Source organism: Portunus trituberculatus, chromosome 19 (genome assembly GCF_017591435.1).
Source record: "Portunus trituberculatus isolate SZX2019 chromosome 19, ASM1759143v1, whole genome shotgun sequence".
Lineage (NCBI taxonomy): Eukaryota > Metazoa > Arthropoda > Malacostraca > Decapoda > Portunidae > Portunus > Portunus trituberculatus.
This window is the reverse complement of record NC_059273.1, coordinates 19,260,964-19,285,236: the sequence shown is the minus strand read 5'-3', so window position 1 is coordinate 19,285,236 and position 24,273 is coordinate 19,260,964. Positions and strand designations below refer to the sequence as shown.

General features: G+C 41.7%; 1 protein-coding gene across 4 annotated transcripts in view; it reads left to right on the top strand.

Moving 5' to 3' along the window:
• LOC123506034 overlaps positions 1-24,273 on the top strand; it is a 70,170-nt gene that overhangs the window by 21,472 nt on the left and 24,425 nt on the right. For all 4 annotated transcript variants that reach the window (XM_045257863.1, XM_045257862.1, XM_045257861.1 and 1 more), the window contains exons 2-8: positions 2,078-2,337; positions 13,772-13,879; positions 16,877-16,939; positions 17,629-18,877; positions 20,693-20,764; positions 22,121-22,192; positions 22,788-22,931. In XM_045257863.1, coding sequence (XP_045113798.1) covers positions 2,199-2,337; positions 13,772-13,879; positions 16,877-16,939; positions 17,629-18,877; positions 20,693-20,764; positions 22,121-22,192; positions 22,788-22,931 — 1,847 coding nt within the window. In that variant the 5' untranslated portion in view covers positions 2,078-2,198. The remainder of the gene's footprint in view (positions 1-2,077; positions 2,338-13,771; positions 13,880-16,876; positions 16,940-17,628; positions 18,878-20,692; positions 20,765-22,120; positions 22,193-22,787; positions 22,932-24,273) is intronic.

Sequence of the window (24,273 nt, the reverse complement as noted above, 5' to 3'; positions counted from 1 at the left end):
CATCCTTGGCTTCCTGTTCCTACCACCAGGAAAGCTCTCATGAGGTTCTTGGGATGGCTGGGTTTTACAGACGCTTCTGTAAAAACTTCTCCACCCTGGCCGCCCCCTTGACGGACCTTCTCAGCACTTCCGTCCCCTTCCACTGGACCCCGGCCTGTGACCAAGCCTTCAAACACCTCAAGGCGTTTCTCTCCTCGGAACCAGTGGTCTGGACGCCGGATCACTCCCGACCCTTCCATTTACAAGTTGACGCGAGTGGAGTTGGAGTGGGTGCTGTCCTACTACAACCGGACCCCACAAGCGGCATCCTCCATCCCATCGCTTACCACTCTGCAAAACTGAAACACCATCAACTCAACTACTCCACCATCGAAAAGGAGGCTCTGGCACTCGTGCTGGCGCTCCAACGTTTTGAGTGCTATCTTCATCCTGGTCCGCACATCACCAAGGTCTTCACGGACCACAATCCTCTGGCCTTCCTGTACGCCATGAGGAACCGAAACCAACGCATTCTTAGGTGGGCCTTGTTAACTCAACCTTTCAACCTGGAAGTCCATCATATCAAGGGGGTGGACAACATCATCGCCGACGCCTTATCAAGATCTCCCGTCTCACCTCCTTCATGAGCCCATTACGGAGGTCTTAGGGGGGAGGAAATGTTACGGCCCGCCCGTAACATGCATTACTACCATCACCTCCTCCGCTTGTTACCTCGTTCGCCACCTCTCCGCCTCCCTTCCACGTCATCGTCTCGTGAACCTGCCACGCCACCGTCTCGTGAACCTTCCACGTCACCGTTTCATGAAGCCCGGCTACTGTCCCGAAGTTGGATTCACGCGGCCCTTTCGACTCAACCGAAAGTGTTGAGCCAGCTCTTGGTTTTCTGGATTGGGAGTTGAGATGCAAGCCTCAACCAGTGAACACAACGCCTCTTGGTTCTGCCGTGGGATCAACCATCACCCAGCATTTCACCACTGCGACACCGCATAAGTATCACTTCCCCTCGTCCGTGTTTTCCACATTGCCTCTTTATATGATTAGGATTATTGTTAGGTATTAAGTTGGGTTCTTTATTGTTGTATTTATTAATGTGTTATATGTATATGTGTATGTCATTTTCCTGTGTTTCATGTTATATATCTGTGTTTCATGTTTCTTGTTATATATGTGTCAATTTCATTATGGGTTATTAAAGTAGCTTTTTAAAGTGATCCCCTTTTGCATTTCCTCACCAGTTGAACCTGCAGTGTTTTTTTTATTGTTATTGTTCACCGGCTCTCCGATGCCAATCTTACCAGTTTAACCGGTGAACGTAACAGTGAGAGAGAGAGAGAGAGAGAGAGAGAGAGAGAGAGAGAGAGACTAGTAACTCATATCCTTTTTTTATTTGTAACAATGATTAATAATGATTGCCTCGTGTTCACTGCCTTTAACACTGACCTCCTCCTCTTCCTCCTTCTCCACCTCCTCCTCATACTCTTCCTCTTTTTCTTCTTCTTCTTCTTCTTCTTCCTCTTCCTCTTCCTCTTCCTCTTCCTCCTCCTCCTCCTCCTCCTCCTCCTCCTCCTCCTCCTCCTCCTCCTCCTCCTCCTCCTGTTCCCTTTCCCTTATATATCAACTGGGCCTTTTTTTTTATTCAACTGGACCTTTTTTTTATTCAACTGGATCTTTTTGTTTTTATTCAACTGGGCCTTTTTATTCGTGTTTTTTTTATTCAAATGGGCCTTTTTTTTATTGAAGTAGGCCTTTTTATTCAAGTGGACTTTTTTTTGTTCAAATGGTTCTTTTTTGTATTCAACTGGGCTTTTTTTCATTCAAGTGGGCCTTTTTTTGGGCCAGCTTCCCCTCTTGCATAAAAATGTATTCAGTGGTCCTTTTTTCATTCAACTTGGCCTCTTTCATTGAAGTGGGCCTTTTTTCATTGAAGTGGGCCTTTTTTCATTCAAGTGGGCCTTTTTTCATTGAAGTGGCCTTTTTTTTTTTTTAGTGTTTGCTTTCCTTAGCCAACTTCCCCTCTTGCATAACAACAACAAAAATTAATTCCTTGTATCTCTCACTGGTTTCCTCTCATTACCAGGTGGAGGCACCGCTACACACACACACACACACACACACACACACACACACACACACACACACACACACAGACAGAGCCCCGCCACCGCCACCAGCAGTATAGCGGTGAGGGGGTCGCCGCGATGGGTGGTGCCGGGGGCTGCCAAGGCGCCTCCGTCGGGTTTGAGTCCCTGGGCACCTTCACCGTCAGAATGCTGGTCGGGGCGCTGGTCACCTTCGTCCTCGTCATCGTCGTGAGTCTCCTGGCCTTCTGGCACGCAGGTGAGTGGGTGTTGCTCTGTGTTGTGTTGTGTTGGGTTGTGTTGGGTTGTGTTGTCTGTCTTGTATTTTGTGTTGTGTTGTATTTTGTCTTGTAATTTGTGTTGTGTTGTGTTGTGTTGTATTTTGTGTTGTGTTGTATTTTGTCTTGTAATTTGTGTTGTGTTGTGTTGTGTTGTATTTTGTGTTGTGTTGTATTTTGTGTTGTGTTGTGTTGTGTTGTGTTGTATTTTGTCTTGTATTTTGTGTTGTGTTGTGTTGTGTTGTATTTTGTCTTGTATTTTGTGTTGTGTTGTGTTGTGTTGCGTTGTTTTTGTCTTGTATTTTGTGTTGTGTTGTGTTGTCTTTGTTTTGTCTTGTCTATGTGTTGTGTTGTGTTGTGTTGTGTTGTGTTGTCTTTGTTTTGTCTTGTCTATGTGTTGTGTTGTGTTATGTTGTCTTTGTCTTGTCTTCGTCTTCCATTGTCTTGTCTTGTCTTTGTGTTGTGTTGTGTTGTGTTGTCTTTGTTTTGTCTTCCATTGTCTTGTCTTGTCTTTGTGTTGTGTTGTGTTGTCTTTGTCTTGTCTTGTCTTGTACTTGTGTTGTGTTGTGTTGTCTTTGTCTTGTGTTGTCTTGGCTTGTCTTGTTTTCGTCTTGTCTTGTGTTGCCCAGTCATTGTCTCGTCTCGTCTCGTCTTGTCTTCTCTTGTCTTGCCTTGTCTTGCCTTGTCTTGTCTTCTCTTGCCTTGTCTTGCCTTGTCTTGCCTTGTATTGTCTTCTCTTGTCTTCTCTTGCCTTGTCTTGTCTTGTCTTGTCTTGTTTTGTTTTGTTTTGTTTTTTCCTAAGATCTTTGTGCCGAGTTGTAACATTTTTTTTTTTTTTGACACCTTCGCTAGACTGACAAAGTTTCATTATGGGTGAGGAGAGTTGGAGAAGAGAGACTTACATACATACATACATAGACAGGCAGACAGACAGACAGGCAATTTATCAGTCTCAGTTTTATTTGCAGAACATGTAGCACAACTGCCCTAATAAATGAAAGAGAGAGAGAGAGAGAGAGAGAGAGAGAGAGAGAGAGAGAGAGAGAGAGAGAGAGAGAGAGAATACAAAATCGTTCTAAAAGGAAACAAAAATGAGGTGTTTTGTTCGAAGAGTTTTCCTCCTCCTCCTCTTCTTCCTTCCACCGCCCCTCCTCCTCCTCCTCCTCCTCCTCCTCTTCGACTTCCTAACACTCTTGGCTTTATTTTTGCTCCCTCCCTTGTCGTTGTTTGTGTGGATAAAAGGAAAAGCTTGATGGATTTATCTGGAGAGAGGAATGCAAGTATAAGTGTCTGGTGATGAGCGTTCAGTGTTTATTCAGACGTGGGAAGGGGGAGGTTGCATGCCCTTTCCTCTCTCCATGTTTTCCTTCTCCTGGCTTACCTCCTGTGTGTGTGTGTTTGTTTATGTGTGTGTGTGTGTGTGTGTGTGTGTGTGTGTGTGTGTGTGTGTGTGTGTGTGTGTGTGTGTGTGTGTGTGTGTGTGTGTGCTGACGTGCGTGTTTTGTTGTAGTCTTTAATCCTATATGGTAGCTGTCTAATCACTCCATCATGCTCTCCTCCTCCTCCTCCTCCTCCACTTCCTTATTCTCCTCTCTCCTCCGAACACGTCACCAATGCAAAAACTTTATCCTGTGACGCATTAAAATTTGCATATCCTCTCTGCTCGACAAGTGTATGGTGTTTTGGTGTTTTCTCGCTCCTTCTGGTGGAGGGAGAGGGGGCATTGGTGTAAAGATGGGGAGAGTCCTTCATTATTGTCTTAACCCCTTCAATACTGGGACACATTTTTACTTCGAGATTTGTGTACGATTGGACCAGGGGTGGGCAAACTTTTCAGTGCTAGGGCCACATTAAAAAATTACAATCTTATAGAGTCGCATACTACATTAACCCAAAATCATTATTATTTGAAATACAAAATTAAAGGCTTCTAAAGAAAAAGCCACTCTCACACGCAAGTGCACACTTGTGGGAAGAAAATGAAATGCTCACAACACCATTTAGAGTTGTTTATTAACTTGCTCTTTCAAATTTACTAACATTTGTTGGGCCGCATGAATTCCTTTGGCGGCCTGCATGCTGCACGCGGGCCGTAGTTTGCTTACATCTGGATCAGACCATTTTGTTGACATTAGAAATTGTCTATGGAGGTCATAAGATTAATGGCCAGAGTCTTCACTGTTTTGATCCCCGACATAAGTTTCTCAAGCCGTATAAAATCACCAAATAGTCAGCAGAATGAATATGGAAACGCGTCATGGTACAGAGGCGGCTAAGTAGTGAGGCTCTGAAGAATTGTATAAGTATGGTATTACTCTTAAAGAAGAACACTTCAATAATGGGATAAATTTTTACTTTGAAATTTGTGTATGATTAGACCGTTTTAGTGACATTAGGAAGGGTTCTTCTGAACTAGCTTTTCCCAGCAAGGTGTATTCCTCCACCTTGAAGACAGGCGAACATAGCCTTGCGCGGGCATCGTCTGCGGGTTTTTTCTACTAATTTATTCGCTGGCATGGGCTTACCATGACAGTCACCAAATAGCAGAATGAATATGGAAACGCAATACTGGACACATTTTTATCTTGAGATTTGTGTGATTAACCCTTTTTATTGACATTAGGAAGAGTCTATGGAGGTCAGAAGATTAATGGCCACAGTCTTCACTATCTTAACCCCCCATATAAGTTTCTGAAGCTGTATAAAGTCACCAAATAGTAAGCAGAATGAATATGGAAACGCGTCATGGTACTCAAGGGTTTAATCAACAATTTATATAATTCACTGCGCTATTCTTGACTCGTCCTGCATCTGTCTTAGGTTCTTAAACACACCTTGCTGTTCTTCCTAATTTGCATTCTTTATATTCCTTGCCGCTGTGCCATTCGTGTGCAAAGATGTGTTTTAGTATCACTTGTGCATTGTTCCTGTATTTTATTTCTCTTTCTTTCTTTCTTTTGTTCTTTTTCATCTTTGTTGCTTTGTTTTTCGCCTTCCCTTTTTTTTTCTTTCTCGTTTTCTTTTTTTGTTTCTTACCTTTGTGTCTTTCTTTCTCGCCCTTCTTTTTTTCTTTATACTTTCTTTTCTTTTCTTTTCTTTTTTCTATCTTTCTGTCTTTTCTTTCTTTCTCTTTCTTTCTTTCATTTCTTTCTTTTTTCTTTCTTACTCCCTTTCTCTTTCTTTCTTTCTATCTATCTATCTATCTATCAATCTTCATTCCCTTTTCTTTCTTCTTTCATTCTTTCTTTCCCTCTATCTTTCTCCCTTTTTTTTCCTCCCTTCCTTTCTTTTTCTTTCCTCTCCTTTCCCTTTCTTGTTTTAACCCTCCCACTGTAAATAAAAATATGAGCCTTGTTGTGTCACTCCCCAATCATCAAAAATTCAATTACAAACCTTTGAGAATTTGAACCTCTACAGTGACACAAATCCTTGAACTTCCATAGGGATACAAAGCTTTGGACTTCCACACTATGTACTTTTTCTTTGCCGTCACCTCAGTCTCTCACAAAGCTCTCAGATTTTCGCCTATCCTGCTGAGTTTATTAAGATGCCACACTGGATGTTACTCAGGAATATGTAAGAAGTGTAGTGCTAGGAAACGTTTAACCACTTCACTCTCTTGTTGTTGTTGTTGTTGCTGTTGTTGCTGTTGTTGTTCTCCTCTTCTTTTTCTTCTTTCTTCTTCTTCTTCTTCTTCTTCTTCTTCTTCTTCTTCTTCTTCTTCTTCTTCTTCTTCTTCTTCTTCTTCTTCTTCTTCTTCTTCTTCTTCTTCTTCTTCTTCTTCTTCTTCTTCTTCGCCAGGTGAGATTCTCAGAATTACACGATATAAACTGGCTCTAAATTTCACGACAGCAAAGGAGACGCCACAATAAGCAGTTGTTCAAGTCATTCGTTGTTCACTGCAGTACCTTGGACCCCTTGATAAACACTGTAACACGCCTAACACAGTGGGGAACTAGTTACTGAACCTCTTAACCCCTTCATTACCATCACGCGTTTCCATATCCATTCTGCGTACTATTTGGTGAATTTATACAGCTTCAGAAACTCCTTAAAATAGTGAAGGCTGTGGCAATTAATCTGATCCACATAGGCTCTTCCTAATGCCAATAAAATAATCTAATTGTACACAAATTTCGTGGTGAAAATGTGTCCCAGTACTGAAAAGGGTTAAAATTATGTCCGTAAAGAATTATGTATGTCAGTCACGGCTTGAAGTGTTTTGGGTTCATAATGAGTGTTTCTATTATCGTGCGTCATGTTGCTGGTTTCCCTCACTTGCCTGTTGTTAGTAAATGTAGATTCGAGTCACGGTTTGAGACGCTTCGGGCTTCGGGGACTGTTTTCTAAGGTCAAAGAGAAGGTTTGGTTGGACACGTTCTCATAGGTGTTTTTGTGTTGCTTTGTGTCCTGTTCGTGGTTTTGGAATCATAAAGGAGTGTTTCTATGATTGTGTTGCATGTGGCTGGTTTCCCTTACTCGTTGCTAGTGAATATATCAAAGTCACGGCTTGAAACGTTTGGGTTCATAAGGAGTGTTTCTATGATAGTGTTTCATGTGGCTAGTGTCCCTTATTCGTATGTTGCTAGTGAATGTATATCAAAGTCACGGTTTGAGACGCTTTGGGGTTTTATAAGGAGTGATTTTTAAGGTCAAAGACAAGGTTTGGTTAGTCACGTTCTTATTGATGTTTTTTTTGGGGGGTTTTGTATCCAGTTCGTGGTTTAAGAATCTCTTGTAAACTAAGACATCGAAATCAGAATACTTAGATACATGGAAACATTGGGTTATAGAGCAAAACAAGTAAGGGAACTAACTTTTGCTTAGATACTGGCAAGAAAAAAGAGAAAAAGCAATATCTGGCAGCTCACTAGGATTAAAAAGAAGACGAAACCAATCTAGATATACCTGCACGAAGAAGAAGTGAAGGAATTAATCTCTGCGGGTGCTGGTGAGAATAACAGATATATAGGGATACTTGGGAAACACTAATTTAAGCCGGCAGGAAGGAGTAGGCAGTGGTGAGTGAGCGCCCCACACCAGCAGGCCGGCCAGCTGGGAAGCGTGGGGTAGGAAGTTAGTAGACCCCTTGTTTTCACTCGTAACTTTGTCTGGCCGTGACTGTAAACACACCAAGGAAGTCACGAAAGGTTCCTTGATGCATGACTAGCTACTGTACTCATGCTGTGTTGTGACTTGAAATACGTTACATTATCGCCTATATTCAGAAACGCTTGCACTTCTCAGTACAACAATTTTCCAAGGCCACAGAAACAACTACCCCGGTTATTAAGACAATTTCTCCTTTTAATAAACTAAAAATCTTGCCAATCCATCACCAGAATTACTCTTAAAAACACGAGTGTCTTCAACTGGAGCCTTAGGAAAGCAGTGATGGTGAGAGGTAAGCGTTTCAGAATACAGGCCTTTATACCGCTACAAAGAATCTTAACGTTAACGCTACGAAGAAATCACTGTTTCATTACGTATAGCTCTTCAGTTAAGCCTTACAAAAAAAATGTATGTGATTCAGCGTTATGGATGTATTTTTCTTTTCTTTCTTTGGGTAATGTTCTCCAAGTTGTTACGTAGAATCAGCGCATTCCATTCACTGACAGTCCATTAGGTCCATCACGCTCTTGTTTGTTGTGTGAACCCGCAGTGTGTTGGCTATGTGGGTGGCTGCTTTGCATATATTCCCTTGTTTATGTTATTCCTTTGCTGTGTCTGAATAAGCACAAATGTTGCCATAGTGTTGTAGTAGTAGTAGTAGTAGTAGTTGTTGTTGTAGTTGCAATAGTTAAAATCACAGAGAAGGTAAAGGGATTCAGAAAACAATTGTTGTAATCCAGGAATCAAGACAAAATGAAACACGCACGAAAGAAAAATGTAACAAAGATAAAGTAGTGAAGACTGAAGACATAATGAAGTAAAGTGTCTAAATCTTAAATGCATTCCCTTGAACCGACAAAAGCCAGTCTGCACGACACGATCATATATTTTGAAGACTTTAGACGCTGTTTTTGCTTCCATTATAGTATGAAATCTCACATGGTAAAGAATTGGAACTATGCATATGAACTGAGTGTCGAGAAAGCACACAACACAATGGAGGCGAGTGTGGCGGGTAACTCGATTTGTGGCCTCGGCTAAACTATATTCTGAAGGACAACGCGGCACCTCCACTCCTTTCAAAAGCCTCTTGTTCAAGTGTCGTGGTTTTCAAAGGTGTTCTGACGGTTCTAGTGGCAGATTAACAAGATTTCTACATTACTAACGGGAGAGACAGTCTTGGGAACCCGGCTAATCATTTCTGTGGCCTCTGGAAATAGTGGTAGTAATGATAGTAGTAGTAGTAGTAGTAGTAGTAGTAGTGGTGGTGGTGGTGGTATAGTAGTAGTAGTAGTAGTAGTAGTGGTGGTATAGAAGTAGCAGTAGTGGTGGTATAGTAGTAGTAGTAGTAGTAGTAGAAATCGTAGTAGTGGTGGTGATAGCAATAGGTATAAGATTCTGTGAGGTAGTGAACTATTATTATGTGTGTGTGTGTGTTTCACTGTTTGATCTGCTGCAGTCTCTGACGAGACAGTCAGACGTTACCCTACGGAACGAGCTCAGAGCACATTATTTCCGATCTTCGGATATGTCTGAGACCAGGCACACACCACACACCAGGACAACAAGGTCACAACTCCTCGATTTACATCCCGTACCTACTCACTGCTAGGTGAACAGGGGCTACACGTGAAAGGAGACACACCCAAATATCTCCACCCGGCCGGGGAATCGAACCCCGGTTCTCTGGCTGAAGCCAGCGCTCTAACCACTGAGCTACCGGTGTGTGTGTTTCACTGTTTCACTGTTTGATCTGCTGCAGTCTCTGACGAGACAGCCAGACGTTACCCTACGGAACAAGCTCAGAGCTCATTATTTCCGATCTTCAGATGGGCCTGAGACCAGGCACACACCACACACCGGGACAACAAGGTCACAACTCCTCGATTTACATCTCGCACCTACTCACTGCTAGGTGAACAGGGGCTACACGTGAAAGGAGACACATCCAAATATCTCCACCCGGCCGGGGAATCGAACCCCGGTCCTCTGGCTTGTGAAGCCAGCGCTCTAACCACTGAGCTACCGTGTGTGTGTGTGTGTGTGTGTGTGTGTGTGAGTGAAGGCAGGAGGAAAGCCTTCAAAACAGCAGTGGTTGACGCAGTAGTGGAGTGCCCTTTGAGCTGCGTCACAGGGAAGGTTTCTCAAGCGTTACTGCGTCTCACCTTCAGTACTTTTCAACACGCTATATGAAAAGTTATTGGATTCTCTTTCCTTTCGCCCTTCATTCCTTCCTTTCTTTTCTTCCCTTCTGTCTTTCCTCTTCTTACGCATTTATGTACGAGAAATTTTGACTAATGACAACAAAAACATGAAAAAAAAAAAAAACTGGAAAACAAACTAAAGATGCAATGCCGTGAAATTAGCAGGGATGCGTTCGTGAAGTAAGTAATAGTCTAATGATGTAAATTTCACGGCCATTAACGACAAAACAGGAAACTAATCACCGCTGATAGAAGTCCGGACGCGAGAACAAAGCGATTCAGAATACAGAACAGTGCGCCATAGAATATTGTAGAGCTTCTTGTATTATTGGCACAAGAGGAGAAGGAGGAGGTGGTGGTGGTTGTCTGCCTACGTATTACTCTGTCTTACACATTTTTTCTCCAAACAGAATACAGAACAGTGCGTCATAGAATATTGTAGAGCTTAATGTATTGGCCACTAGAGGAGAAGGAGGAGCTAGTAGTAGTAGTGGTGGTGGTGGAGGTGGCGGTAGTGGTTGTCTGCCTACGTATTACTGTACCACACACATTTCTTCCCAAAACAGAATAGAGAACGGTGCGTCATAGAATGTTGTAGAGCTTGTTGTATCATTGGCACAAAAGGAGATGGAGGAGGAGGTAGTGGTGGTGGTGGTGGTGTTGGTTGACTGCCTACGTATTGCTCTGTCGTACGCATTTCTTCTCCAAACAGAATAGAGAGCAATGCGTCATAATGTTTTTTTTTTCTTCTTCTTCTTTATGTAAGAGGGAAATCCCGCCAAGAGCTACAAAAAAAAAATCTGATAAAAAAGGCCCACTGAGGTATTGGTCCCTAAGGAAGTTAAATAAAAAACATATATAGTAGGTAAAGTTCATTGTATTATTGGCACAAGAGGAGAAGGTAATGGTGGTGGTGGTGATGATGATGGTTGACTGCCTGTGTACCTATTCGACCTCAACTTTTGTTCCCCAATACTCAATTTTCCCACGTGTCTCTGGCAGCATGGCGTCAGAAAGAAGGTCACTCTCTCCCTACCATTTCATCACGAAGGAGGGGGAATCTTTAGCACCGTTGGTTCTCTTCTTCACTACACAGTCTGCCACCATCCACAGAGTATCGAGATTCATTGGCTAACCCTTTCAGTACCGTGACGCGTGTCCATATAGCTTACTTATTTACTATTATTATTATATTATTATTTACTATTTATTTACTATTTGGTGATTTTTATACAGCTTCAGAAACTTATGTGCGGGTTGAAATAGTGAAGACTCTGGCCATTAATCTCCTGACCTCCAGAGACTCTTCCAAATGTCAATAAAATGGTCTAATCGTACACAAATCTAGGTGAAAATGTGTCCCAATATTGAGGGGATTAAAAGGGAGAAAAATATTGACTTGTTATACTCGCATCTTCCTTCTCTCTTTATTCCCTTTTTCTCCTTTTTCATATTTCGTTTTCTTCTTTCTTTCATCTCTCCTGGGCAATTTTCGTGTCTGGCATTCTTTATTCTTTCTGTGTCTTCTTATGCACGTGTTCTTGCTTCTCTCTCTCTCTCTCTCTCTCTCTCTCTCTCTCTCTCTCTCTCTCTCTCTCTCTCTCTCTCTCTCTCTCTCTCTCTCTCTCTCTCTCTCACTCTCTCTCTCTATTTCCGTCAGTTTCCTCTCTCTCTCTCTCTCTCTCTCTCTCTATCTCTCTCGTTCTCTCTCTCTCTCTCTCTCTCTCTCTCTCTCTCTCTCTCTCTCTCTCTCTCTCTCTCTCTTCATTGCAATTTCTACCTCTCTCCTGTCTCTTTCTGTCCATTTCCCTCTTCAATGCACAGTCTCTCTCTCTCTCTCTCTCTCTCTCTCTCTCTCTCTCTCTCTCTCTCTCTCTCTCTCTCTCTCTCTCTCTCTCTCTCTCTCTCTCTCTCTCTCTCTTTAGTGCAGAATTTCCATCTCTCTCCCTCTGTCTCTGTCTCTCCCTCTGCTCGTCTCCCTCTAAAGTGTACAAACAGAGAAAGCGTAGCCGGAACATCACGTGGTCGGGGGTGAGGGAAGATGCAGTGTGGGTTGGTGTCTTTCATGCTTCACCCTTATTAGATCTCTGGTACGTCCCTTAGCTTGCTGTTTGTTGTGAGGGAAAACACACACACACACACACACACACACACACACACACACACACACACACACACACACACACTCACATACATGTTTTCTTGGTTTTATATATATTTTTTCCACATCCTTTTTTTTCTTTTCTTTTATTTATGTTTCGTATTGTTGTATGGATAATTGAAAGAGTAAATTGATGGATTGACAGTTAGATAGATAGATAGATAGATAGATAGATAGATAGGTAGATAAAGGGTTGATTGATAGAACATGATAGATAGACAAAGATAAAGGTAAATTGATTGATACAGAAGTAGATAAGCGAAAAGAAATATTGATAGACAGATAGACAGACATAGAGATAGATAAGTAGATGGATAGACAAATAAATAGATAAAAGGTTGAGGGGTAGAGAAGTCGATAAAATAGACGAAAAGACAGACAGACAGACAGACAGACATCGAAATTCCAGGATTAATAGCTAATAACCAATTAAGTAATGTTTTTAATTAGTATTTTTTATTGTTCTTTTTCTCTCCCCTGTAATTTATTCGCCTTCATTTATTAGTCTCATTATTCGCTTCTTTGTATACTGAAGTGAATAATGAACAAGAAAAAAGACCGTAGGTTTGATTAGAATTGTTTTTATTATATTTCATGAGAAACTATTTCTTCTGATCATTATTGTTATGATGAGACAAAAATATCAAACTCTCTCTCTCTCTCTCTCTCTCTCTCTCTCTCTCTCTCTCTCTCTCTCTCTCTCATTATTTTTAGTATTTTTAGGTTCTTTTATCATTTCTATTTGGTGCATTTTTATATTTGTATGTCACCTTGGATTTCTTTAACTGGACGATTCATTAACACACTCATTCACTCACTCATGCATTCACTCACTCACTAGAATGATTCACAAATTCATACACTCAGTCATTTATTCACTTAATTTATCTGATTCATTTCGTCTATTCACTGACTAACTAAATATAAAGCAAATTAACTTTTTTTTTCTTTAATTTACTCACTCCTTCACTCAGTAACCATCTATGCAATCTTTTTTCAACACTCACTTTTCGCTCACAATCTAAGCTAACCTAACCTAACTTAATTAAATATACAGCAAATCAACTTTTCTCTCTCTCTCTCTCTCTCTCTCTCTCTCTCTCTCTCTCTCTCTCTCTCTCTCTCTCTCTCTCTCTCTCTCTCTCTCTCTCTCTCTCTCTCTCTCTCTCTCTCTCTCTCTCTCTCTCTCTCTCTCTCTCTCTCTCAAGAAAGAAAGAAAGAAAACTATCCAATCCATACACTCACTGCCTAACTGTACCCAACCTAACTGTACTTATCCTAACCTAACCTAATCAAATATCTAGCAAATTAACTTTTTTTATTCAATCACTCAAAGAACAACTATGAAATCAACACACTTACTTCTTCACTCATTACTTAACTTTCCCTAACCTAACCTGACCGATACACGTACTTTTTTCACTCACTGCTGTACATAACCTAACTTAACCTGTCTAAATATCTAGCAAATTCACTCTTTTTTTTTTTTTTAATTCACTCACTCGTTCACTCAATAAATATGAAATCAATACACTCTCTTTTTCGTTCACTACCTAACTGTACCCAACCTAACCTGACCTGACTGAATATCTAGCAAATTAACTTTTTTATGTAATTTATTCATTCAGTCAGTCAATAATCACCTATCCAATTAATTCACACACTTTTACACTCTCAACCTAAGCTAACCTAATCTAACCTGACCTAACCTAACCTAACCTGACTGAATATCTAGCAAATTAACTCTTTTTTATGTAATTTACTCATTCAGTCACTCAATAACCACCTATCCAATTCATTCACACACTTTTACACTCTCAGCCTAACCTAACCTAATCTAACCTAAACCTTCTTGATGGTAGTAAGTAGCTGTGATGTCGCTGCACTTTCTAACATTCAACTTTCTTAGAGAGTAGCGGACGTTGTGGTGTGTTGCAGGGTGTCCCAAGGGAGGCTTTCAGTGCAGGGATGGCCAGTGTCTCGCACGTAGCAGGAGATGCGACAACGAGAACAACTGCTCAGAACGCGAGGACGAGGAAGGCTGCAGTAAGTTGAAGCGCAGTATTCTATAACACTTCAACCACTTCTGTACTGCACATCCACTACTTTCAGAAGGCTCCACGTGAAGATTTTTTTTTCATGTAAGAGGGAGAACTGCCAAGGGTAAAAAAAACTATATTATAAAAGAAGCCCCACTGGAAAGAATTAGTCAAAAGAGTGGAACAAATGTCTTGACACCTCTCTCTTAAAAGAAGTCAAGTCGTAGGAAGATGGAAATACAGAAGCAGGTAGGGAGTTCCAGAGTTTACCAGTGAAAGGTATGAATGATTGAGAGTACTGGTTAACTCTTGCATTAAAAGCTGCAAGGGATTTGAAGTGTTTTGTAAGATTCTAGTGACAGATTAACAAGATTTCTACGTTACCAATACTAGGAACAACCTCTAATTTGTTTTATGATGTTAACCCCTTCAGTACTGGAACGCATTTCTACCTTGAGTTTTGGATATAATTAGACGATTTTATTGACATTAGGAAGGCTCCACGGAAGTCAAAAGATTAATGGCCACAGTCTTCACCATTTTAATCCCTACATGAGTTTCTGAAGCTGTATAAAATCGCCAAATAGTAGCCAGATGAACAGGAAATACGTCATGGTACTGAAGGCGTTAATGATATTAGTGAGCGGATAGCAAGCACCTCCATTACTTTCAGAAAGCTCTAGGTGAAGCTGAACGTGTTTTGAAGTGTTTTGTACGATTTTAGTGACAGATTAACAAGATTTCTACGTTATCATTAGTAGAAACAGCCTCTATTTTTTTTCATGATATTAGTGAGCGGATAGCAAGCACCTCCACTACTTTCAGAAGGCTCTAGGTGAAGCTGCACGTGTTTTGAAGTGTTTTGTACGATTTTAGTGACAGATTAACATGATTTCTATGTTACCAATAGCAGAAACAGAATCTAAGTTTTTTTATGATTTTAGTGAAACAATAACACTACTCGTACTTTCAAAAGGCCTTAAGTGAAGCTACACGGTTTTTCTTTAAGAGGGATTTGTACGATTCTAGTGACAAATTAACAAGATTTCTGTATTATCAACACCAGGAAGGATCTCTAAGTTTATTTTTCATGATATTAGTGGGAGAACACGATCTTTTACATTATCAACAGCAGAAACAGTGTCTAAACTTTTTTTTTTTACGATTTTAGTGGCAAGTCAACATTCATTCATAATTAACTGCAGGAAAAAACAGCCTCTACGATTTTTTTCCCATTCTAGTGAGAAACTTACACGATATTTACGTTATGAATAACAGAAACAACACTCAAGTTTTCTTTTTTTCATATATACGATTCTAGTGAGAGATTAACAAGCTTCTTATATTATCAATAACAAAACCAGCCTCTAACCATTTTTTTTACTATTCTAGTAAGAAATGAACAAGATTTCTACGTTATCAACAGCAGAAAGGTTCTTCAATTTATTTTTACGATTCTAGAGGCAGAAATATCCTCTCAGCTTGCTTTTTTTACGATTCTATTGGCAGATTAACAAAATTTCTACATTATCAACAGGAGAAATATACTCTCAGCTTTTTTTTTAGTAGATTAACAAGATTTCTACATTATCAACAGCAGATTAACAATATTTCTACGTTATCAACAGCAGAAATATCGTATCAGCGTGTTATTTTATGATTATAGAGGCAAATTAACAAGATTTCTACGTTATTAACAGCAGAAATATCCCCTCAGCTTATTTTTTTACGATTATAGAGGCAGATTAACAGGATTTCTACATTATCAACAGCAGAAATATCCTATCAGCTTGTTCTTTTACGATTCTAGTAGCAGATTAACAAGATTTCTACGTTATCAACAGCAGATTAAAAATATTTCTACGTTATCAACAGCAGAAATATCCTCTCAGCTTGTTTTTTTTTTTATGATTATAGAGGCAAATTAACAAGATTTCTACATTATCAACAGCAGAAATGTCGTCTCAGCTTGTTTTTACGATTATACAGGCAGCTTTTCAAGATTTCTACGTTATCAACAGCAGAAATATACTCTCAGCTTATTATTTTTTTTATGAATATAGAGGCAGATTAACAATATTTCTACGTTAACCTCTTCAGTAGTGGGACACAATTTTACTACGTTTTTTGGGTATGATTACACTGTTTTATTGAGATTAGGAAGCGTCTATGGAATCAGAAGATTAATTGTCACAGTCTTCACTATTCTAATCCCTTACATAAATTTTGAAAGTGCACGTATAAAATCGCCAAATAGTAAGCAGAATAAGTATGAAAACACGTCACGGTACTGAAGGGGTTAAGAACAGGTGAAACAGTCTTGAGAACCCGGACAATAATCTCTGTGGGCTTTGAAAATAGTTGTGGTAAGGGAGTATAACATTTTTTTCATACAAGTTTGAGAGAATTGCTTCCTCGGGGTGTTTCTAAGAGGTCGAGGACATAGAAAGTGTAAAGTGTGTGAAATAATTAAGTTCATTCAATTATTTCTTGTCCTTTTAATTGATTTCGTTGTCTGGTTTTCTGTCTTAGTTTCTCTCTCTCTCTCTCTCTCTCTCTCTCTCTCTCTCTCTCTCTCATGCTGTAAAGGGTTTTGTAAATGCTGTTATTGTTTTTCCTTCTTGCTTTTCCATTTCTTTGGTGTCCACCCTTCCTTTCCTTTGTGAGGCCACTCTCACCCTCTCACTGAGCCTGTACACGCCCATTCATGTTCCTCACTCCCTCACTTCCTTTCTATACCTTCCCCTATTTGCCTTACCGTACTAGTCTACGCCTCTTCTCTATTCTTAACTTTTTACTATTTTTCTATACACTTCTTTCCTATTTTCTTCTCATTTCTTTCTTTCTTTCATTTTTTTTTTTTTTTTTTTTTTTTTTATTTATTCTTCTCTCTCTCTCTCTCTCTCTCTCTCTCTCTCTCTCTCTCTCTCTCTCTCTCTCTCTCTCTCTCTCTCTCTCTCTCTCTCGTCCTAACGCTCCCTCTTTCTCCCTTCTCTCCGTGCAGTGTTGCCAGATAACGTAGACCTGAAGCACCTTTACTTCCCTGCCACCAAGAGCGCCCCTTGCCGTGAGTATGAGTAACGCTGCTGCTTTAGATTTGATGTTGATGCTCCTGCTGCAACTGCCACTGGTTTTGTTAGTATTGGACCAGTGATGCTGCCAACAATAACAATAACAGTTATGACAGTTATAGGTACTTCTACTGTTACTTTACTGTTGTTGTTACTGCTACTATTGCTACTACTACTGCTGCTATTATTATTACTACTTCCACTACTACTGCGATTACTTCTACTATTAGTTGTACTACTGCTACTGCTACTGCTACTGCTACTGCTACTGCTACTGCTACTGCTACTACTACTACTACTACTACTACTACTACTACTACTACTACTACTACTACTACTACTACTACTACTACTACTACTACTACTACTACTTTCTTCTTCTTCTTCTTCTTCTTCTTCTTCTTCTTCTTCTTCTCTTCTTCTTCTTCTTCTTCTCTTCTCTCTCTCTCTCTCTCTCTCTCTCTCTCTCTCTCTCTCTCTCTCTCTCTCTCTCTCTCTCTCTCTCTCTCTCTCTCTCTCTCTCTCTCTCTCTCTCTCTCTTTACTCCAAGATTAACATACCAACACACACACACACACACACACACACACACACACACACACACACACACACACACACACACACACACACACACACACACTACACTCTTTATTACCCACGCTTGCACCTTCGTCTTCTCCTTCAGGTATATGCGTGTGCCCGGCGCCTCACAGCTTTAAGGAGTGCATGCTTCCCTCGCCGCCCCGCCTGAGCTTCTCGCACTGCCAACTGACGACCCACGTGATCACCAACTCAGGCAGCAGAGACGCCTCGGGGATAAAGTTTCCTCACAGCGCCTCCACTCGTGTCCCGCAGAGCTATATTGCAGCTCCACTCAGGGCGAGAAGGAGACGCGCTATTGGGACGCTCAATGTGACGCTAGAGGGTGCTGAAGAGCGGCGGCCATCGAGTGAGAGAGAGGCAGTAATAGATACATATCGGAGGAAGAAAAATGGAACAGCAAGACGAATAAGAACATTTGTGTTTGGTAAAAAGAAAGACACTTCAGCTACACGTGTAATTTTAGCCGGGAATCATGAGAACGGTGAAAGTACTGGTGTTCATGTGGCGCAAAGTGGCCACTTGGCTTATAGCTCTATAAAAACTTCTGAAACAGCTCCCTCAGGCTCGCTTCATAAGGGGGAGTGCGTGGCGCGCTGTCCACCACACAACCACCACCACCACCACCACCAGGAGTGCCGGCACCAGCACGTCAAGGGTTTTATGGACACCAAGAAAATAAGACACTCATCTTTTCTCAACTCGTTACTCGGAACAAAGCACGTGAAATTCCTGCCGAGGAGTGAGCGAGGCGTGCTACTCGAAGGTGGCAGTGGTTCAAGAGTGCCTTTCTCCCCGCCACGCAACACCCAACACCCCAGCAAGGCCACCGACGCAAGCAGTGGCGGCGGGAGGGGCCCTGGAGATGCCACACACAAGCGCGCTGAGGAACCACCGTCTCTCTTTAAAACTGGAGGAAACAAAACCTTGCCTTCCGCCTGCCGGTATGACACTGACACCGAGGAGACGCAAAGAGCTAGAAGGAGGCGGCAGGCGATGGAAGACGTGACGAGCAGCCTTGAGACGGACACGAACCTTCAAACTTTACCGCAAACTTCCGAAAACGTGAATTTTGACAACGCAACATCTCTAGTGACCTCGCTCATCAACTCAACCTTGAAGGAGGAGGAGGGCTTGCAGGAGGCGATGACGGGGCAGAGCAGGGAGGCGCAGGGTGGTGAGGGTGAGGGAGCAGCATCACACGCCCCTGAGGTCCTCGTCCACCAGCCAGGGGAGGTGCGGGACTCCTGCCACTGCGAGCTGAGCCATTTGACCTGCCAGGGGACTCACTTGCGGAACATCTCAGCCAGGATCGTGGGTGAGATGAAGCAGCTGTGAGTACTCCCCATGTCTCTTGTGTTACTCATTACTCTTACCATCATTCTCTAACTTGTTGCTCCAATCTCTCTCTCTCTCTCTCTCTCTCTCTCTCTCTCTCTCTCTCTCTCTCTCTCTCTCTCTCTCTCTCTCTCTCTCTCTCTCTCTCTCTCTCTCTCTCTCTCTCTCTCTCTCTCTCTCTCTCTCTCTCTCTCTCTCTCTCTCTCTCTCTCTCTCTCTCTCTCTCTCTCTACTCTCTCTCTCTTTTTTCTCTCTTATTATTCTTCCTTCGTCTCTTTCTGCTGAGCTGCTGCAAGATGTCGTCAGGTCCACACACAGCAGCCCCAGTACAAAACAAACTTACGTGTTTCCAGCTATCATTTCCATCTATTCCCATCGTCTTTCAAGGCCTCCGACACTGAGGAAACTTTAACCCTTCCAGTACCATGACGCGTTTCCATATTCATTCTGCTTATTATTTGGTAATTTTATACAGGTTAAAAATTTATGTGATGGATTAGAATAGTGAAGACTGTGGCCATTAATCTTCTGACCCCCATAGACCCTTCCTAATGTCAGTGAAATGATCTAATTGTACACAAATCTCAAGGTAAAAATGTGTCCCAGTACTGAAGGCGTTAAAAGAGAATCATTCATCAATTCCCAATCACTAACACTGCTACACAACGTAATGGAAAAGGAAGATAAGCTAATAGATATCTATCTTTTATTTTTAGCATCAACATTACTCGTACTGCACTGAAAAACTGAAAATCAATACTAGGACAGCAATAACCTTAACATCTCTGCTTTAATGAAGGTCTCACCTCAGCTTGGGGTTCACAAGTATCAGGTGTCTTACCATGTCCCTGCCTCGCCTTCCCCACACCTACCTCGCCCTGTGTTCTGAAACCCTCGGCTCTCTCACCATGACTATATTTAACCCCTTTAGTACTATGACACATTTTTACCATGAGTTTTGGGTGTGATTAGACGATTTTATTGACATTAGGACGGGTCTGTGGAGGTTAGAAGATTAATGGCCAAAGTCTTCACTATTTTAATCCCTCCCTTAAGTTTGTGAAGCTGTATATAATCACCAAATAGTATGCAGAATGAATATGTAAACGCATTATGGTACTAAAGGGGTTAAAAGCCACAGAAATGACAAGCCGGGTTCTCAAGAGTGCTTATCCTGTATGTAACATAGTAATCGTGTTAATTTGTCATTAGAATGTTCTGAAACGCTCACCTCTCTCGCCATGACTGTGCTCACAACCCACAAAATGATTAGCCTGGTTCTCAAGAGTGTCTCCCTTGTACAAGATAAAGCATATCGTATTAATCCGTCGACAAAATGTTCTGAAACGCTTTCCTCTCTCGCCACGACTTTGTTCATGTTCAAAAGCCACAGTCTGGTTCTCAAGAGTGCTTCTCCTGTACATGATAAAGCAATCATGTTAATCTGTCAATAGAACCATAAAAACACTCTAAAAAACACGTATAACTTGAACGTAGTAGAGCTGCGGCTACAGCTGTTTCTCATGGTTGGCAGGTCCGTATTCAGAAACGTTTTGCTCTCTCACCACGACAATTTTCCAAGGCTACCGAGATGATTATCAAGGTTTTCAAGAGTTTTCCTTCAGTTGATTATGCAGAAATCTTATTCTACCTCTAGAACAGTGAAAAAAAAACCCTTAAAAAGTCGCGTGAATTCAAATAGAACCTTGTGAAATAGTGGATGTGAAGCACAAAATGTTTGAGAATAAGAGCCTAAGTCTCACGCATACGCTAACTATCTCCTCCTCGTCCTGTTTCTCTCCTTCCCTCAGCACAGTGACGCTGGACGACGCCGCCACACTGGAGGATAAGGTGCTGACTAGATTCATCAAACTGCGAACACTGTAAGTCACTGATACCCTCATTACCACCACCGCCTCCATCACCGCCACCTCCACCTTCACCTGGTAGAGCTGTATATTCATGCATCCACTAACGCCATGACTGCTACCATTGCCACCACTATTACCATGTTCACCTGTAGTAGAAGCATTGTTCGTCTCACCAGCATTACCATTACCATCTGAGCTGTGTTAATCTTTTCAGTACCATGACGCTGTTTCAATATTCATTCTGGTTACTATTTGGCGATTTTATACAGCTTCAGGAAAAATATGTTAGGATCAGAACAGTAAAGACTCTAGCTATTAATCTTCTGACCTCCAAAGACTTAATAATGTACATGCGTGTTTTGGGGTCCGAGGGGTCTCCAAGCGCACGGGTTCGAATCCTGTCCACGGTCCGAGTGTATAGGTTGGGCTTCCTCGCTCGGGACAACAGTTTCCTAGCGGGTGGGCTTTGAGATAGGAGGTACCACAAAAAGTATCCCCTTTAGCCCAGAAATTCCCGTGAAAAGCCCACATGGTATAAATAATAAAGAAAAAAAAATTAAATCGTCTAATCATATCCAAAACAAATCCAGGTAAAAATGCGTCTCAGTACTGAAGGGGTTAATTAAGGTGTTTATTCTTTACTTCATTCAGCTAGGTCATTAATTTTTCCTAGTCAGTTATCCAGTAGTTTTGTGCACTGAACGCCTCATTTACAACCTACATAGTATACAGGTTAAGAAAACTATAGTAGCGTTTAGTGTACAGAGAAGCAGAGGTGCCCAACTAACGAGCATAACTGACGAACTGGTAAGCGAGAGACGAACACACTAATGAAGCTAACGAGGATCAAGGTGAAGCTGTAATGGGACTCACTTTTACACCTGTTCCATTTCCTTTTTCTCTTCATATTCTCTTTCCTTTTACATACAAGGAGAAAAAAACTATTACATTTTTTTTCTACCTGTATATATTTCTCCTATCTCATTTTATTTCCACTCTTATTTGTCATCTATTCGTATTTATTTATTTTTTCTATTCACGTTTATTTGGTATTACAGTAGGGATGTTTCTCGCGCTCTCGTTTACTGGGAAATGTTGATATTCTGTTCTGGTGAAAGACTCGTGGTGACTCAGCGCTTTCCTTGGTTTTCTCTTGTGTGGAGAATGAGAGAGAGAGAGAGAGAGAGAGAGAGAGAGAGAGAGAGAGAGAGAGAGAGAGAGAGAGAGAGAGAGATAAACAAGATAGGCACATGGATAGACATATAGATAGATAGATAGATAGACAGAGAAATACTCACAAAACTATAAACCACATCCACCACCACCACCACCACCACCACCACCACCACCACCACTCTCCTGCCGCAGTTCACACACCTCTGGGGGCCTCACCGAGCTGCCTCACCACCTCTTCGCCAGCCTCCACCACCTCGAACACCTGTGAGTCCTTCCCTGTGTGTTTCCAATTGTCTTTCGTTCATTCGTGTCTTCCTTTTATCCCTCTCACTGTTTACAAGGACCTCACCTATTCTTGTCGTTTCCTCCTCCTCCTCCTCCTCCTCCTCCTCCTCCTCCTCCTCCTCCTCCTCCTCCTCCTCCTCTTCTTCTTCTTCTTCTTCTTCTTCTTCTTCTTCTTCTTCTTCTTCTTCCTTTCCTCCTCCACCTCCTCTTATTCTTCTTATTCTTCTTCTACTTCCCTCTTCCTCCTCCTCCTCCTCCTCCTCCTCCTCCTCCTCCTCCTCCTCCTAAGATAAATGTTGATGTTATTATTCATTCATTTTTCATCGTTGTCTTTTTGCTATATTGTTTTTAAGGAGTTTGTTATTTTTTCTTCTTTTTTTTTGTAGTTTTTTTGTGTGTTTATGTGGTTTTTAGGACTTTTATTTATCTGTGTTTATTTACTATTTATCTATCTCTGTGTGTGTGTGTGTGTGTGTAATGAGAGAAAGAATAGAAAAGAATAAAGAAATCTCTCTCTCTCTCTCTCTCTCTCTCTCTCTCTCTCTCTCTCTCTCTCTCTCTCTCTCTGCTGCAGATACCTGACGGGAAACAGCATCCGGGCGGTGGAGGAGGACACGTGCCGCGGTCTAGGTGCCCTCAAGGTTTTCTTCATTAACAGGAACAAAATCACCTCCTTTGACCTCTCCTGCTTCGAGTCCACGCCGGCACTCCAGGACCTGTAAGTGTGTGTGTGTGTGTGTGTGTGTGTGTGTGTGTGTGTGGTATGCAAGAGGGAAACTAGCCAAAGACAACAGGAAATCAAAAGAAAAGGCCCACTTCAGATGCAAGATCCCTAAAAGAATGGAAGGAATTAGCCGAATGACAAGGACACATGTCTCGATATCTAACCCTTGAAAGTCAGGTCGTAGGAAGATGGAAATACAGAAGCAGGCAGGGAGTTCCACAGTTTACCAGAGAGAGAGAGAGAGAGAGAGAGAGAGAGAGAGAGTGTGTGTGTGTGTCTGTTTGTAATGATAATAATAGTAACAATGATAATAATAGTAATAATGATAATAATAATAAATAGTGCATATGGGACAGGAGGAAGGCTTGAAAATACTACACTAGCTTAATGGTTTATAGCTCGCACCATGGCGGGGGTCACACTGTGGTGGTATCGTTGCGTGGTGCTTTCAAGGCCATTATCCTGCGCTGGTGTCTTGTGGCGCGGACCGGGCGAGGTGTGTCAGGGGGAGCAGGTGGCGTGGTTGTGGGTGACGTAGCGGGCCTCTCGGTATCTGACAAACAGCTTGGACAGACTCACGGTGGTCAGGGCGTCGGCGTAGCTCTCTCTCTCTCTCTCTCTCTCTCTCTCTCTCTCTCTCTCTCTCTCGTAAACAACCTCGTCATACTCAATAGCCATATTCTTGCTGCTAACCTGCTAACTTTCCCATCTCATTCCATTCCATTGCATTCCTCATTCGAATCAACTCTCTTAAATCTCTCCGTTGAACCTAATATATAAACAAACTTACCCTCTAAACTTTCTCCTTTTCTTTCCCTTCCTTTCTCCCTTTTTTTTTTCCCTCAAAGCTACCCTGTTTCAGTATCTAACCTTGCTTTTTCCCCTCTTCCTTCCCTTTCTTTCCCCTTTTTCTCCTCAAAACTCCCTCTTTCAGTATATAATCTTGCCTTTCCCTTTTCTTTCCCTTTCTTTTCCTTTTCCCCTCAAAATTCCCCTTTTTCACTATCTAACCTTGCTTTTTCCCCTTTCCTTCCCTTTCTTTCCCCTTTTTCTCCTCAAAACTCCCTCATTCAGTATATAATCTTGCTTTTCCCCTTTCCTTCTCCTTCTTTCCCTATTTTCCCTCAAATCTACCCTGTTTCAGTATCTAACCTTGCTTTTTCCCCCTTTCCTTCCTTTTCTTTTTCCCTTTTCCCTCTCTCACTAGTCAGGGTGAGAGGAGAGTGACAGATATGACACCACCCGCATTCAAATTCGTAAGTCAGAGGAGAAATAGATATAGTGACACCCGCATCACCACAAACTGTTCACGTCGCTTAGATGCTGCATTGTGACG